This window comes from Podarcis muralis, chromosome 1 (genome assembly GCF_964188315.1).
Source record: "Podarcis muralis chromosome 1, rPodMur119.hap1.1, whole genome shotgun sequence".
Classification (NCBI taxonomy): domain Eukaryota; kingdom Metazoa; phylum Chordata; class Lepidosauria; order Squamata; family Lacertidae; genus Podarcis; species Podarcis muralis.
Window position 1 is genome coordinate 9606106 of NC_135655.1, and position 18061 is coordinate 9624166.

General features: G+C 48.1%; 1 protein-coding gene across 1 annotated transcript in view; it reads left to right on the forward strand.

Moving 5' to 3' along the window:
* The window catches only part of PRKCH (protein kinase C eta), a 115060-nt gene that overhangs the window by 64873 nt on the left and 32126 nt on the right, over positions 1-18061 (forward strand). The window contains exon 10 of the mRNA XM_028740062.2: positions 2304-2458. Coding sequence (XP_028595895.1) covers positions 2304-2458 — 155 coding nt within the window. The remainder of the gene's footprint in view (positions 1-2303; positions 2459-18061) is intronic.

Here is an 18061-nt window from a genome sequence, read left to right on the forward strand (position 1 = left end):
AAAGGGGGAGGATGTTAGGATATTTCCGTTCCACCTTAAGAGAGAGCAGGCTTGTGAGTCACAGAGTCTGCGTATTTCCTGTTACAGGATGTTTATGTTTGCTGTTTCCTTTCGATTTCAGTCGGTCGGAGTCACTGACTCAGAACGGTCATGTTTTTCCTTTGTTCTGTTCAACGCTAAATAAAGTCTGTAAATTATGCTCTTCTGCGGTGCAAGCTTTCTGGCTGTGTTTTCTGCTGATAAAGAACAGTGTGCACAAGCCTGGAATGTGGCAATCTATTTCTGAGGCTTCGTGTCGCTAACTGCTGGATCTGCCTGGCTACGGGAGATCGATGGACGTCCGGCAGCCGGCTTGGGGCCATGATGGACAATATCTCCCTGGCAGTTTCCCAACACTCAGCTGCACAGCCTCAATTATAACGTTATAAGTGCGTTATAAAAATGTGACAGCAGATGGCACTGTAGAGCTCAATGACAAATTGCGCATATATATGAAGTTTTTTTTTCAGAGCGTTTTTTTGTATCTGTGTAGATCCAGCCCAGATCTTACAGCATGGTCATATCAAGAGGGGCTTTCCCCCCATAGTAGTGCAGCCCTGAAGCCAACACATTTCTCCCAGCCTCCCTTCAGCCAGCCTGGGAGAGACTCCTGGGGTGGATCTAAACACGGGGGAGGGGGTGGAAATAAGTCAGAAATTAGATCATTTTAACAAAAGAAAAAAATCTCTATGAAAAATCGAGTTTTAAAATTTTCTGCCCTCTGGCACCATCTGGTGTTGCATGTTTATAGCTCATTCAAACTGCCATTTCTTTACTAATGTAGCTGAGTCCCTGCCTGAAGCCTGGAGAGTCACTGCCAGTCAGTGTAGACAATACTAAGGAAGATGGATCATGTTCCTCTGTTCTTCCTGTCCCTCCTGCAAAATACTGGCAGCCTGGAGGGAACCCTAGAGTGTCGTGTGAACCTTCGTTCATTTGTGACTTTCTCCCTCATTGGTTTTTTAATGGAAAACTTTCATAAATGTAAAATTGTTCCAGAGACTGGGGTGGGGATAAGGTTTCTTGGGCTGTGCACACACCATGCATTTAAAGTACAAGACTCTTGGGAACTGTAGTTTGTTAAGGATGCTGGAAATGGTAGCTTTGGGAAGGGTAAACTACAGTTTGGTTTAAGTGTATGGTTGTATACACAGCCTTGGTTACATCACAGGAGCTAGCCAATCTGTGCTGTGCACAGCCACTGCTTTGTGCAAATGTGCAGAAGCTCCACTTTGGAAAAGAAAGGTGTGGTTGGATTGAATGGGGTGAAAGTGCTTCCACAGCTGCTCCCACCTTCCTAAAAATGTTGCACCCTTCTTCATGCACAACTATTGCACAAGTTGCAGTGTAGTCGTGACCTTCTTAAGAAGCCATTGTGGGTACGAAGGACTGTAATCGGACCGCTGCTGTGTGCACATACCTGAGATAAAACTTAGCCACGTGGTGATTTCAAGTATCTGCGGTGAATTTTTAGGTGGCTGGTCTTGAAGCCTAACTTTGGCTCTTTGTGTTTGAACTAGCAGAGGACATCACTCTCAGGGTGTGGGAACGCTCATCGCTTTTGAATTCCCTTCTGGTGCGCTCAGGCACCTGCCATGAGATAAAAGATCCTTGCCTGGCTGGCTTTCGTTTTCCTCTGCAAGATAATAAACAAGAGTAGCTCTTTATAGACTGAGGCAGTGCTGGATTTACGTATAAGCTAAACAAGCTATAGCTTAGGGCCCTATTCTCTTGGGGCCCCCTAAAAAATTTAATGGGAAAAACCACTGGATGTTCATTTCTAAAATATAAGATAAAAAACAAATAAATTAAAACCTACATACAGCAACAGTGTTTTGTGTTGTGTAGGCTCCAATGAGGTAAGTAATGGGCCCCACCTGCTAGCCTGCTCCCTAAAATATCACTGGTTTTAGATACCTATTAGGTCCATAAATTACCATATGTCATATATTCAGTACCAAAAAAGGTGACAATTTGTTGTTGACAAAGGACAGCTGGACATATAAAGGGCCCCATTACCTTCAGTAGCTTAGGGCCTCGTCAAACCTAAATCTGGACTGGGGGAGTGTCTGAGAGCAGCCCATAGGGGCTTTGCCGATGCTCCTCAAGCATTCAACACTTCCAGCACTTAATGATTATTTAAAATGAATTTAATCAAAGCAGCATGTGAAATTTCAAGCTGCGTGTGACGTGGTGCCTCAGTGCATTGCCAGAGTTACCAAACGGGCTCCCATTGAGCATGGTGTCTCCATGTCTTCTGTTAGGACCGCCTCTTCTTCGTCATGGAATTTGTGAATGGAGGGGACCTGATGTTTCACATCCAGAAATCCCGTCGCTTCGACGAAGCCCGAGCCCGGTTTTATGCCGCAGAAATAATTTCGGCCCTCATGTTCCTCCACGAAGGAGGCATCATTTACAGGTGAGCAAGAACGCCATGCAATAATTTGTTGTTGTTGTTGTTGCTGCTGCTAATTAAATTAAATGGATAAATTCCATTTATACCCTGCCCTTCAACCAATGATCACAGGTCTGTTCACAGCATTAACCCCCCCCCCCCAAATGAATAGACCTGGGATAGCACAATCAGTAAAGCATGAGACTCTTAATCTCAGGGCTGTGGGTCTGGGTTGGGCAAAAGATTCCTGCATTGCAGGGGTTTGGACAAGATGACCCTCGAGGCCCCTTCCAAATCTATGATTCTATGCCTCCTTCTCTTTTTAGAACAATAAAATCAATAAAAGCAGCCTCCCAGGGAAATGTCAGTAGGTGCCACTTTTTCAGCCATATAGCAGTATGTGGGGAAAACAAACACCCTCTCCAATTCACCTTTTTACTGGCTCACAGCCCAACACCTGCTGCCAGCTTTTTTCTTGAAGCTATTGTCCTACCAACCTTACTGTACTCTTGTGAAACATGGACCACTTATAAACACCAACTCCTCAAAAGATTCAATCAACGGTGAGATGGGAGAATCGGTGGCAGAGAGAAGTCCAAAATCAGAGGCAGAAGCAGGAGAGGAGGGAGGCCAAGAGGCAGAGACGAGTCCTGCTGGTGTCCTGGTGTCTCCCCTTCCTGCTGCGACAAGGTCCACTCCCCCCGGTCTTGCAGAACCAAAAGAGGCATGAAAAGGAAGGAGGAGAGGTTGGCTTCCTGCAGGCACGGTCTCCACTTGTTTGGGGCAAACCCTGGAGAGGAAGAGACTTTGACAGCTTTTTAAGGCTGGCATATTCCTCGGCCTGCATGGGCATCTGAAACATTGTCAGAATTCAAGGGCACAGCGAGTTTGCAAAAATAAACAGGGTCAAGCAGGGTCTCAAATCGGATGGGAGACCAGAGGTTTGATTCCTGCATTGCAGGGGGTCGGACTAGATCAGGGGTCGGCAACCTAAGGCCCATGGGCCACAAGCGGCCCACGGGGGTCGTTTTACCGGCCCACAAGCCACCCCCGAACCGAGCCACCTTCTCGGCGAGTCCCTGCGCGCTGTGCTAAACCGGCGCTGCGCTGCGTGGGGACTCACTTCGGTGACACCAAAAATTGAGTCTGTGCAGAAGCCGAAAATTGCGTCTGCGCAGACACAGACGTCGGAAATCACAGACGCGCGCTTACACCCACCCACAATCAGGCCCACAGAGAGGGCTCCACAGCATTAAACTGGCCCAGGCAAGGTAAGCCTTGCTGACCCCTGGACTAGATGATTCTGTGATCCTAGACAGGCCCAAATATTCAGTGAGGGTGTGAATCAGGGGTGGTAAGAGGCGTGACTCAGAAGGCTGTGTGGCCTGGGGAAAGTCCCCAGGGTCAGGCAGAGAGGTCTGGAGGGTCATATTTAGTCCCTGGACCGAAGGTTGCCCAACCTTGTTCAAGGACAGTGATGTTTTTAGAATTATTATTATTATTATTATTATTATTATTATTATTATTATTATTATTAATTATTTATACCCCGCACTTCCCAGCCAAGACCGGGCTCAGGGCGGCTAACAACAGACATAAAAACAAATTGATTTAAATACATCTTAAAACACAACATGAAAACACAACATTAAAACATTAAAATGCAGCCTCATTTCAATGGAAACTCAAATCAAAAACTTTTGGGGGGATGAAAACGTCAAGTCTACCAAGGCTAACTATCCAGACTGGTCCTACGTGGGCCAGAAAAAAGCCAGGGAAGTCCCCAAACACAGAAGTTCCAACACAGAAGGAGAAAGGAAAAAAAGAAAGAGGGGGAGGGGATCAAGTTGATTCCAAGCCAAAGGCCAGGTGGAACAACTCTGTCTTACAGGCCCTGCAGAAAGAAATCAGATCCCGCAGGGCCCTGGTCTCATGAGACAGAGCGTTCCACCAGGCTGGGGCCAGTGTTGTTAAGGCCCTGGCTCTGGTTGAGGCCAGTATATTTGAGTGAAAAAACAGACACATGAGAGATGTTTGCAGACTGGATGAATGCAACACAGAGAGCCTTAGAGAAAAGACCAGGAGGAGCCGCGAGGGGCAAGAGATCAGGTGCGAGAGTAGGGGCCTTTCAGGAATGCAAGCATGTCCACATTTTCACTGGAAAAGTCTTGTTGGCCATACAAATCTTCCTCCCTTCTGCGTCTCAGGCAGGCGCCACAACACTCTCATAGCAGCCAGACTCTGAGACTGTTTTTACCAGGGAAATTGCATAAATAACTCTCCCACTCCAGCATAACATTTTGCCTGTAAATATGGAAGCAAAAGCTGGTTGCTGCGGGCACAGGCCCCCTCTGGCAAGGCGAAAGGAAGGAAGAAATGTCCTGTTAATACAGCACTCGCGTCTCGTTCTCACTTCCCCTCTCTCGCTTGATGCCAAAGCCCGAAGGAGAGCAGACGCCAAATGGTTACGCAACCGAGACCCTGTTTCAAACAGCGACGAGCGACAGCCATTGACATTCAGTCACTCCTCCGAAGAGATCTGTTTACACCGATCGGAGCACCCCCAGGCTTCGGCCTGCTCACGAATGTATTCTCCCAGAGACGGTGGAATAAATTATCTTATGTCTAGGAGCCCTTCAGCGCATGCAAACACAAACACACACACTTGCGCCAAGTGTCACAATAAATATCCGAAGGGAAACTGATGGCAGCAGGCTGGTCTTGCGGAGAAACGGGCCCTCATATTACAGTTTAATGCACACCCAGAAACAAACACACGTCCAGATATTAAGCCATTCCGAAGGCAGGAGGGATGGGTAGCTGGTTGTCTTGGTTTGGAAAACAGCTGTGGAATTGCCTGAGAGTGAATGAGGCAGGGTGGGGACGTTGTAGGGTCAGGTGTATATTTACAGTGGTGCCTCGCAAGACGAAAATAATCCGTTCCGTGAGTCTCTTCGTCTAGCGGTTTTTTTGTCTTGCGAAGCAACCCTATTAGCGGCTTAGCGGATTAGCGCTATTAGCGGTTTAGCGGCTTAGCGGCTATTAAAGGCTTAGCGGCTTAGAAAAGGGGGGGGGGAGCGAAAAAGATCGCAAGACGTTTCCGTCTTGCGAAGCAAGCCCATAGGGAAAATCGTCTTGCGAAGCGCATCGAAAAACAGAAAACCCTTTCGTCTAGCGGGTTTTTCGTCTTGCGAGGCATTTGTCTTGTGGGGCACCACTGTACTTAGGACCCCTCCAGACTTCCTTTTCTTGTGCATCCATGATTTGTGCTCATGGTGGTCTTTGGGGCAGACATTCTGCTTCTAGAATTATAGAACTGTAGAGTTGGAAGGGATCCTGAGGGTCATCTAGTCCAACCCCCTGCAATGCAGGAATCGTTTCCAATCCCAAATGTCTGAAATCCTGTAACTTTTTGTAGTAGTAGTAGTAGTAGTAGTAGTAGTAGTAGTGAGAAGAAGAAGGTGCTGACCTTTAAAGCCCTAAACGGCCTCGGCCCAGTATACCTGAAGGAGCGTCTCCACCTCCATCGTTCTGCCGGGACACTGAGGTCCAGCGCCGAGGGCCTTCTGGCGGTTCCCTCACTGCGAGAAGTGAAGCTACAGGGAACCAGGCAGAGGGCCTTCTCGGTAGTGGCACCCGCCCTGTGGAACGCCCTCCCACCAGATGTCAAAGAGAAAAACAACTACAGTCATACCTCAGGATAAATGTGCTTCAAGTTAAGTATTTTTGGGTTGCGCTTCACGGCGACCTGGAAGTAATGGAGCGCGTTACTTCTGGGTTTCGCCGTGTGCGCATGCGCCAACAGTAAAAATGATGTCAAGCGCATGCGCAGAAGCGGCAAAACGTGACCTGCGCATGCACAGATGCACGGACGCGGGTTGTGTTCGCTTCAGGATGCGAATGGGGCTCTGGAACGGATCCCGTTTGCATCCCGAGGTACCACTGTACCAGACTTTTAGAAGACATCTGAAGGCAGCCCTGTTTAGGGAAGCTTTTAATGTTTAGTAGACTATTGTATTTTAATATTCTGTTGGAAGCCACCCAGAGTGGCTGGGGAAACCCAGCCAGATGGGCAGGGTATAAATAATAATTGTTGTTGTTGTTGTTGTTGTTGTTGTTGTTAATACCTTGCCCGTCTGGCTGGGTTGATTTGGTGAAGCACGCTTGTTTTCTGCTGCTGAAGAAGGATAAGACCGAAGCCAATGGCTTCAAATGTCAGGAAAAGAGATTCTGACTACTGTAAACATTAGGAAGAACTTTCTGATGGCAAGAGCTGTTTGACAGTGGAACGGTCTCCATCGGGAGGTTGTGGACTCTCCTTCCTTGGAAGTTTTAAAGCAGAGGTTGGGTGGCCATCTGTCATGGATGCTTTAGCTGAGATTCCTGCATTGCAGGGGGGTTAGACTAGATGACTTCCGGGGTCCCTTCCAACTCTACAATACTAGATTCTAAAATGGGCTCCCACCCCTTTTTATCGGCTCACCTTTTAGCAGATTAATCTCCCAGCGAAATGGTGGTTATAGTTATGACCTTGATTTGCACACTTTAAAAAAGATTCAGAAAGTTTCCTCGTGTTTTGTTCCTGCACTTTGTGGGTTGGCAGGGCTCGCATCTCGCCTTAACCTCTTGCCTTGAATGGTTATCTCCTCCCGACTGAGGTTTACAAGCTAGCTTGTCTTCCTCGGAAAGTTTATTATACGACCTGGCATGATCCCACTCATTGATCTCAGGGCTTCGGGGTTTATTCTCTTCTCCTTCTTCTTTTATAGCTTTTTTAAATACAGGACATGCTTTTTATCAAGAAGTTCATAAACTTGATGGCTGAGCTGCAGCTGCTGACATTTAGAAGGTGCCTTATATAATAATCCTGGCGGTTGTTGTCGTGTGGGGGGTTCTTTTTTAAGGCAGAAGATTTGTAATAAAGGGCAGATAAGACACAGTCGTGGGATTCTTTCTGCTCGGGGAAAGGCAGTTCATAAGAAAAAGATATTAAATGAGAGGCAGGAAGTGTGTTTGCGAAATCCTTTCCCTGAATTTATTCAGTCACCTTTTCTGTTTAAAATGACAACAGTAATCTTGCTTCCGATCCCCTCTGGGTGCAAATGAGGGAGCTGACTTAGCAATCCAATCTGATACATGTTTACTCAGAAGTAAATAACCCTGATTTCAAGAAACTCCATACTTGTCTTATGCCAGGCTCCAGCACTGTCTTTAGCATACGCACCGCCGGGGTGCAAAGATCCACCCAGCGCCCCGAAATTTAGCCCCCAATTTAACTTTTATTATGCTTATTGTTATATACTGAAGTTCTCACCCTGGGCCAGCAGGGGGATACTATAGATAGTTATGCAAATGAAGGATCGAAAGTGACGTTCAGTGATTGGATGGATACTGTAGATAGTTATGCAAATGAAGGATCGAAAGTGACGTTCAGTGATTGCATAGTTTTAGAAAGTTGTTACAGTTACGTTGTACTGGAGCTCTATATAAGCAGGCTGACTGAGCCCTTCAGTTCTGTTCTGTTCTGGCCTCTGAATAAAGAAGAGCTGTTTGAAGAATCGCTGTGTCGTCTGATATGTTCACCCACAACTTAACACTTATGTCAGACACCACGCTTACGCCTTATCTCTTGTTTACGAAAGAAGGGAGGGAAAAGAAACAAATTTTTTTATTTGCTCATTTATTTACAATACACTTATACTTAAGTATACAACACCACCACACTTAAACTTATAAGTACTATTTAGGCACCTACTTAGGAGATACATCAGTCGTGTCAAAGGTGCCGCTGACCCTGCTGCCGCATAGCAGCTCAATACAATACGAAACATATTAATTTGATGGAAGAGTTAATTTCGCGTCCACTGCACCGTTGTGAATGACAAGCGCCGCCGTTCTGAGTGACAAGTGCCGCCGCTGGCATGGCGCGTGTTTGGTAAATGAGCCCACAAAGTCAAAAGTCCCGTAGTGAAACAGTAGGTATACATTTCGGTAATACATAGGTATACAGTGGTACCTTGGGTTAAAAACTTAATTTGTTCTGGAAGTCCGTTCTTAACCTGAAACTGTTCTTAACCTGAGGTACCACTTTAGCTAATGGGGCTTCCCGCTGCCGGCGTGCTGGTGCCACACGATTTCTGTTCCCATCCTGAAGCAAAGTTCTTAACCTGAGGTATTATAGTATAGGTATATACTATTTCTGGGTTAGCAGAGTCTGTAACCTGAAGTGTCTATAACCTAAAGCATCTGTAACCTGAGGTACCACTGTATATGTATTTTGTTTTTCTAGCTTGATCAAAACTATTTATTATTTCATAACAGGTAGATAGTTAAGAGCTTAGGCGGCTTCACTGGCTGGCGCCTGGCACCCCCCAGAATTCGGCGCCCGGGTGCCCCACACCCCTTGCACCCCCAGGTAAAGATGGCCCTGCCAGGCCCAGAGATACGGATCTGCTACGAATCGTAGGCTGTCTCAGCCCAGGAGGGGAAATATTGCTTGGGCTTTGTTGTTATTTAGTCGTTTAGTCGTGTCCGACTCTTCGTGACCCCATGGACCAGAGCACACCAGGCACTCCTGTCTTCCACTTAGTCAAACTCATGTTCGTAGCTTCGAGAACACTATCCAACCCTCTCGTCCTCTGTTGCCACCTTCTCCTTGTGCCCTCCATCTTTCCCAACATCAGGGTCTTTTCCAGGGAGTCTTCTCTTCTCATGAGGTGGCCAAAGTCTTGGAGCCTCAGCTTCAGGATCTGTCCTTCCAGTGAGCACTCAGGGCTGATTTCCTTCAGAATGGATAGATTTGATCTTCTTGCAGTCCATGGGACTCTCAAGAGTCTCCTCCAGCACCACAATTCAAAATGCTTGGACTAAACCAAACCAAATTACACTAGTTTGAAGAAGGTGTGATTTTGGCAGGGAGGAGATGGGTTGGATGAGGAAGCCTGGATTCCCCAAGAAGCTGTCTCCCCCATGAATTTGTCCAAGCCTCTTTTACAGCCAGCTGAGTTGGCGGCCATCACTGTGAGTTCCAGAGTTTAACTATGCGCTGTGTAAAAAAAAATACTTTATTTTATCTGTTCTGAGTGACTCCACTCAGGACCTAGAGTGGAGAGAACCCCACCCCAGTTTGTCCTGTGGAACAAACAGGTGAGAGTGGAACAGAATATATAATTTGAACAGTGAAAAAACCAGAGAGGTACATTTTGGCCTCCTAACATTTTTTATTCTTATTCACACTTACCGAAAGATATACATACCCAGTACAAAGTATTTTTTTATAATACACCAGAATAAAAGAAATGTTTTAAAAATCTAATCTAAAAAGAAACAGGAGCAAAGTTAAAGGAGAAGGGGGAAAGAGAGAGAAAAGAGAAAAAGATTAAAAGACTTCTGGTTTTCTATCTATAGCAACTTGCTCAAAGTATTCACTCAAACTGATATCCAACTATTCTATTTTCCACAAGGCAGTATTTTTTCAATCTTCAAATCCAGATATTATATTTTCTCTTTCATGCAAAAAGTCCACAAGAAGCTTCCAGTCCTTAACAAATGTCAATAATGACTAGGGAGGGACATTTTGGGTCGTTTGAAGAGTGACAAGTCGTCGTCGTCCCCCCCACCCCCCCGTCGTGTCTCAAGATTCCTGCAATGTTTGCAAGACTCGTTTCCAGCCCATGTTAGTCCGGAGTCTGATAGCTGCAAATGTTTCCAGGTTATAGTTTTCCACACAGGCTTCAACATGTGTGAATCGGTGGCAGAGTTGAAAGCTGGCATGTAATACAGTAGCTTTGGGGAGGAGGAGGAGGAGGCGTGAGGTTGGCACCGCACTCATTCTGGCTCCTATGAGCACCTCTTCTTTTGCCGCTTTTAGAAAAACCAGCATCGAAGAGGCTCTTTGGGCTTGCCATGCAATCTGAATTTGTCACCTTCTATTGCTCTGAAAAATGTTTACGCCACTCTTCATATTCTTCTGCAGGCCTCGCTGCCTTTCTCTGCTCCAGCTCAGCCCTCTCACCTGCCTTGGCAGGCTCCTCTTAAGCACTTGGCACCACCTGCGCCTTCCCTTATTCCGCTTAGTCTTTTAATGTTCACCCTCCCTTGTTTGGGCATGTTCTGTTTTAATAGCCCTTCTGGGTCATAAGCGCCTTGGACGTGGCTGGCAGAGCACAGCAAGTCTTGCAGAGCCTACTGTGGAAGAGGAAGCTTGGCTCCCAATACGTTTCCGAGCACAATTCAAAGTGTTGGTGCTGACCTTTAAAGCCCTAAACGGCCTCGGTCCAGTATACCTGAAGGAGCGTCTCCAGCCCCATCGTTCTGCCCAGACACTGAGGTCCAGCACCGAGGGCCTTCTGGTGGTTCCCTCACTACGAGAAGGGAGGTTACAGGGAACCAGGCAGAGGGCCTTCTCGGTAGTGGCACCCGCCCTGTGGAACGCCCTCCCACCAGATGTCAAGGAGAACAACAACTACCAGATTTTAGAAGACATCTGAAGGCAGCCCTGTTTAGGGAAGCTTTTAATGTTTGATGTATTACAGTATTTTAATATATTTTTTTGGAAGCTGCCCAGAGTGGCTGGGGAAGCCCAGCCAGATGGGTCGGGTATAAATAATAAATAATAAATAATAAATAATAAATAATAAATAATAAATAATACATAATGATGATGATGATGATGATGATGATTACTGGAGAAGCAGGGTTCACACCCTTAGTAGATCATGTTGGCTCAGAGGCTGCAGGGCTCTTACCTGGTCAGCTGCTGGTTGCCTTTTCCTAAGCACAGGAAGGGTCCCCAGCCAGCTCAGCTCTTGAGCATATGCATCCATCTGTCTTCGGAAACAATGGAGGTGTTGGAAGGTTGCAGTGCCTGCAGTGGCTGTAGAGACCGATATGGGAGAGACATGTTCTGTTGCAGCTGAGGCAGATGAAGGCGTCCGGTTGTGCTGCTGCAGATGCACCATGGCATTTCTTCTCTCTGCGCTCCTCCCTGAGGTCATTCCTCCTCCAGTCACTGCGGTGGATGCAGAACCTGACCATCTGTCTTCAGGCACTGCGGTCATCTGCAAGGGATTCCCCACACGGCGGGGTTGATGTTTTTCAGCCTTCATGTCATGTTTGCCGACATCTTTGTAACACAGTTGGTCTCCCAACAGGCCTGGTGCCTGAAGCCAGCTCCCCGTAGAGCACGTCCTTGAGGATGCTGCCATCTTCCATTCTATGGATGTGACCAAACTGTTAGAATTCCTGCTCCATGGTTGCAGTCATGGGATTTTTGTCTTTCACATGACGGTGTATGTTTTGACTCCACAGAGTGGGAAGTGACGGAGACAGGATGTCTGTGTTACTGTGTTCCGTGAAGTGGGACTATTGTCCTTTGTTCTTTCTCTCTTTGCTGTCTGATGCTAGAGAGAGAGGGAGCCATGTTGCAGTGCTCCGTGTGTGTTTATATGTAAATAAAGTAGATTAGCCAAAATGCTGAGTTGCTGAGGTCTGTCACGCATTATGCGCAAACTCTGCAGATCCCTAAGGGTGTCGGTTGGCATTGGTCGCTGTGATGTTTGGGCAGAAGAAAGCTTTTCAAGCTCCCGAACGATTGGCCAGGAGGGAGGGAACATGCCAGTCGGGCATGTGTCTCTGCCAGGGTCCTACTCGAGTGTAGGCTGAGCTCCTGCCATTGTTTTTTTTTTTTTTTGTAAAATTTTTTATTGCGTTTCTTTCCATAGTTTTATACATTGCAAACACATACAATAGATACAAGAAACAATTTTTCTTTTTTAGCAAAACAAAAAACAACACACACAGAAAAAGAAAAGAAATAAATACATCCCTATTTGGACTTCCCCACCCCTTCCGGATCTGCGTTCTTTAAATTGACAATGTCAGCAATTTGTTACCTTATTTCATACCTCACTGTAACTTTCAATTGTTATGTATCCGAATTCAATGTATTATATCTCAGTTTTAATATTAATATTATATCTCAGTTTTACTCCTGCCATTGAAGTCGCTGAGACAGGAGTGTGACCATGCCGGGACTGTGGGCTTGGAAGAGCGCATCTTTGTCTGAGACTTTGCCATATTCACAACTTTAGCAGAGAGTCCAAGTAGAAGAGTCTTCTCTGGGTTACATGCACCAAGTTCACTGCACCAGCTGAAATACATAAGAAGAGCTCTGCTGGGTCAAGTCAAAGGCCCATCTCACCCAGCATTCTCACAGTGGCCAACAAGGTGTCCATGGTAAGCCAGCAACAACTGAAAATCCGCAGGGATGATCTAGAGCAGGCATAGGCAAACTTGGCCCGACTACAGTTCCCATCATCCCTGACCACTGGTGCCTTGGCTTAAAAATTAGGGCCATTTGAATCATTGAAGATTCTTGGGTTTTCCCCGACCACGTATGAGGCCGCTGAGTGGGGCATAATGAGCCACTCAACTGCATTTCAGTTTTTTTGTTAAGGTGGGAGATGCAATCCCAAATCTCAAAGCATGCCATGTAGTTTGGTTCTTAATATGCAGGTTCTTAAACAGCCATCTATGGGACGTGGGTGGCGCTGTGGGTAAAAGCCTCAGCGCCTAGGGCTTGCCGATCGAAAGGTCAGCGGTTCGAATCCCCGCGGCGGGGTGCGCTCCCGTCGCTCGGTCCCAGCGCCTGCCAACCTAGCAGTTCGAAAGCACCCCCAGGTGCAAGTAGATAAATAGGGACCGCTTACTAGCAGGAAGGTAAACGGCGTTCCGTGTGCTGCGCTGGCTCGCCAGATGCAGCTTGTCACGCTGGCCACGTGACCCGGAAGTGTCTCCGGACAGCGCTGGCCCCCGGCCTCTTGAGTGAGATGGGCGCACAACCCTAGAGTCTGTCAAGACTGGCCCGTACGGGCAGGGGTACCTTTACCTTTAAACAGCCATCTAGGGTCATCGCTTCCAGCAGCCATGTTTACAGAACATCCATCCTGGTTTGTTTGCAGGGAGATTAGGCAAGCTGGCTGTTTTTAATGAGCCTTCTTCGCTCCAATTTGTGCGCAGAGAGACTAGACGGGGTTGGTTCAAAGAAAGAGTTGCCCCACACTTTCCCAGTGCATTCCCTCCCCCCCCCCCCAATCACTTTCCCTCTCGCAAAAAAAAAAAAAAGAGGGGGAAAAAGAAGTCTGGTCTTTGGGGGAAGTGGGTTTGTTGCTCAAGAGCTCTCAATCCGCTTTAATCCACAGACTTGATTTACCGGTATGTGACCGAATCCAACTCAATAATTGTGTCAGTCCAGAAGCGCCCTGGATGGCGTCAGAAGCAGAGCTAGCTGTTCCAGCACCTGGAGCGTGCACCTTGGGGTGGGGCCATGGGGGCAGGGACAGCATCCCCAGGGGTGCCGCGGTGAGCGTCCCAGGGGCTGAGACGCCCATGGGGGAGGAGCGAGCCGCCCATGGCAGGCTGCTTCCTGGGCGGGTTGGTGTGGGAGCCACACCGCTTTGGCAGCAGCCTTCCTCCCTTCCCTCTTCCTTTTGACAGCTCGGGGGGAGACTCCCCCCCCCCGGAAGCAGCCCAGGAGTGGGGGGCAACGGCACACCACCCGTCTGCAACTCCCAAGCCTCCCCCGAGCTGTCAAAATGAAGGGAGAAGGGGGGAAGGCTGCCGTCAAGGCGGTGGAACTCTGCCCCTTCCCCCCAACGGCTCGGGGTAGGCTTGGGAGTCATGGGCAGGCAGCGCACCGAATGTCACCCCCCTCAGTGATGACACCCTGACTGGGCTGCCCCCACTGCACCCCCCTTCCACTGCCCTTGGATGATGTCGATTTTAGCATTTCAGCTGGAAGAGCATCACTAAGAGCAGATCCACTGCATGCATTTAAAGCGCATCCAACACACATTTAAAGCATGTGATTCCCTCTGAAGAATCCTGGGAACTGTAGTTTCCCTCCTTACAGAGAGCTACACACCCCAGCACCCTTTGGAAAACTACACTTCCCAGAATTCCTTGGGGAAGTCGTGTGCTTCAAATGTGTGTGGGGCGTCCTGGTGGAAACCTTTCGGTGTGCCCACTGATGAGTGCTTTGGAAACCATGATTGTGGAGGAAGAAGCTGGTAAAGAGAAGTGGAGATGGGCATTTGAAGCCTCCTTCGGCATTGTAAGGATGGTTGTATGACTGAGCCGGTGTCTGAGTCACAAGTGGAAAGGGTTCCTGATCCATCTCCCTTCCCTCTGGACCTTGTGATCTGCTGACGATCCACAATTACTGTAAATACAGCTGAGTAATCTGTTTCCTGGGAAATGTGCGTGTGCGTCTGTGAACATCTTGGAAAGCTGGCTTTTCCAATGCCACTGATCTTTCCCCTGCCAGCTGGCAAACTGCAGAACGCTTGGCTTGTGGCAGGGTTAAAAAGAGGCCAAAGCTCAGCCTGAGAGAACAGGCTTTGCCCATGCGAGGTCCTGGGTTCAATTGTCAATTTCCCATCACAGGTTCTGCAGCATCGGCACCTTAGGTGGCTCCTGCTAGACAGCAGAGAACCAGGATTGGTCAATGTGGTGTGTTCCTTCCCCAGATCTTCTACAGCTCCCATCATTCTTGACCATTGGTCATGCTGACCAGGGATGCTGGGAGTTGTAGTCTGCCAATGTGGAGGCCATCACATTGGCTGCCCCCGGGGCAGACAGCGCTGGCTGGCTGAACCAATGGGCTGACAGCATAAGGCAGTTTTGTGTGCTCCTAGGTACCGATCAGATATGCAGGTGACACAACCTTGATGGCAGAAAGTGAGGAGGAATTAAAGAACCTTTTAATGAGGGTGAAAGAGGTGAGCGCAAAATATGGTCTGATGCTCAACATCAAAAAAAATGAAGATCATGGCCACTGGTCCCATCACCTCCTGGCAAATAGAAGGGGAAGAAATGGAGGCAGTGAGAGATTTTACTTTCTTGGGCTCCATGATCACTGCAGATGGTGACAGCAGACACAAAATTAAAAGACGCCTGCTTCTTGGGAGAAAAGCAATGAGAAACCTAGACAGCATCTTAAAAAGTAGAGACATCACCTTGCCAACAAAGGTCCGTATAGTAAAAGCTATGGTTTTCCCAGTAGTGATGTATGGAAGTGAGAGCTGGACCATAAAGAAGGCTGATTGCCGAAGAATTGATGCTTTTGAATTGTGGTGCTGGAGGAGACTCTTGAGAGTCCCATGGACTGCAAGAAGATCCAACCTCTCCATTCTGAAGGAAATCAGCCCTGAGTGCTCACTGGAAGGACAGATCGTGAAGTTGAGGCTCCAATACTTTGGCCACTTCATGAGAAGAGAAGACTCCCTGGAGAAGACCCTGATGTTGGGAAAGATGGAGGGCACAAGGAGAAGGGGACGACAGAGGACGAGATGGTTGGACAGTGTTCTCAAAGCTACCAGCATGAGTTTGACCAAACTGCGGGAGGCAGTGGAAGACAGGAGTGCCTGGCGTGCTCTGGTCCATGGGGTCACAAAGAGTCGGACACGACTAAATGACTAAACAACAACAACAGGTACTGATAGGGCATTTACAGGCCAGTTTCCCTTCACTGAAATCTCTGGTCCAGAGTTACGAGTTGCAAAGTGAACCCAGAGCTCAGCGCCCTTTGCAACTCTGCTCAGCTTGTTTGTGTTCTAAAGGGCCTCATGTTGTACCTCCAAATAAACTTGAAGCACACTTCACATGGAACTATGCCTATAACCAGTCCTTTCCCGAGAGCTGCTGCGTCAGGGTTTCAGCAGGAGCTGTTTTAGCAGTTGTCACCATGCAGCATGCTGGAGGCAGGGAGGCAAAATGATGTTATGTAGGACCTGGAAGAGCACCCAGTAAGCTCTCCCTACCTGGAGATGCTGAGGATTGCACCTGGGACCTTCAGCATCCAAAGCAGATGCTCTACCACTGCACTATACCTGAAGTAGCGTTTCCACCCCCATCGTTCTGCCCGGACACTGAGGTCCAGCACTGAGGGCCTTCTGGCGGTTCCCTCACTGCGAGAAGCAAAGCTACAGTGAACTAGGCAGAGGGCCTTCTTGGTAGTGGCTCCTGCCCTGTGGAATGCCCTCCTACCAGATGTCAAAGAAATAAACAACTATCTGACTTTTAGAAGACATCTGAAGGCAGTCGTGTTTAGGGAAGCTTTTAATATTTGATGAATTATTGCATTTTAATATTTTGCTGGAAGCCGCCCAGAGTGGCTGGGGAAACCCAGCCAGATGGGCGGGGTATAAATAATAAATTATTATTATTATTAACCTTCCCCTAACTTTTAAGCTGCCCCTATTTAAACCTTGCAGTAACACCAGGATACGTCATGGACTAGCCAGATGCAGAGGAGTGGATGGAGGAACCAGCTGGGGAACCACCAAGGGAAGTAGACTCAGAGCCCAGGGAGTGGTGGTGGGACGACCATGAGTGGTCAGAGGGAGAAAAGGGAGAAGCCTGCAAAGAGGAGGTGCCGGAAGCAGAAGGGGCAACAGGGCTTAGTGAGCTGGGAGAGTCTGTGGCAGAGAAAAGTGCAGAATCAGAGGCAGAAGCTGAAGCAGGGGAGGAGGGAGGCCAAGAGGCAGAGATGAGTCAGGCTGGGGAAGAGTCATGGGTGTCTTCTTCTCTGGCTGCAACAAGCTCCCCTCCCCCCCTCCCCCGGTCTTCCAGGACCAGGAGAGGCATGAAGAGGGAGGAGCAGAGACAGGCAGGTTGGCATGGTCTCAGATTGCTTGAAAGGTCAACACCGCTGTAGTGCCCTCCAGAAATTGTTGGACTCCAACTCCCATCATCCCCAGCCAGCATGTCTGGAGAGCCGAGGTGATGGTAGTCCTACACCCTCTGGAGCCCTGTTGAAGCCCATAGGGATTACTTCTGAGTAGGCCTGCCTAGGATCTCACTGTAATTCCCTGGCATGGTTCTCTCTTCTGAGCTGCCTCTCGCAACTCAGTAATAGGAGTGAGTCACTTTTTTGGCACTTCTGAAGGGTGGCATCTCACAGCGTACGTTTCCAAAAGCGTTTCCACATCAAGGAGCGATGGTTTGACATGCGGAGGAGGCAAGAAGCAACAAGCAGCAAAGAACAGTCTGGCACAATCTGACATTATGGCGCTCTGTGCTCAGATCTCCACACTTGCCATCGTTACACATTCCAGACTTGCTTGATGGCTCAGAGACAGGGCATCTGCAATGCAGGCAGGAGGTGCCGGGGTCAAGTCCTGACATCTCCAGGGAGGGCTGTGTTGGGAGCTGCCCAGAGTGGCTCTGGCAACCCAGTCAGGGGGACGATATATAAATGTTGTTGCTGTTGCTGTTGTTCTTAATGCAAGGCAGATGCGCCTCCACTGAGCTATGACCCATCCCCATATATATTTTAATCTGACCAAAAAAAAGAGAGAGAAAATGCAGGGGTGAGATGGCTGTTTTAGTCCAATGCAGAGTTAAGCAAACCCTAATTCTGCATGAGACAGAGGTGATGGTTTGTTTCCATTGGGGTGTAAATTCCTGGCTCCATAGATTCCCATCTGTAAAATGGGCACATTGTTTCCCAGAATCTCTCCATGCTTCATTCCTTCATAAGACACAGTGCATATATGTGCATTTATACGTGTGATTTAACACGCAAATTGCATATTGAAGATTGGATTTACTGTGCTAAAGTTCATT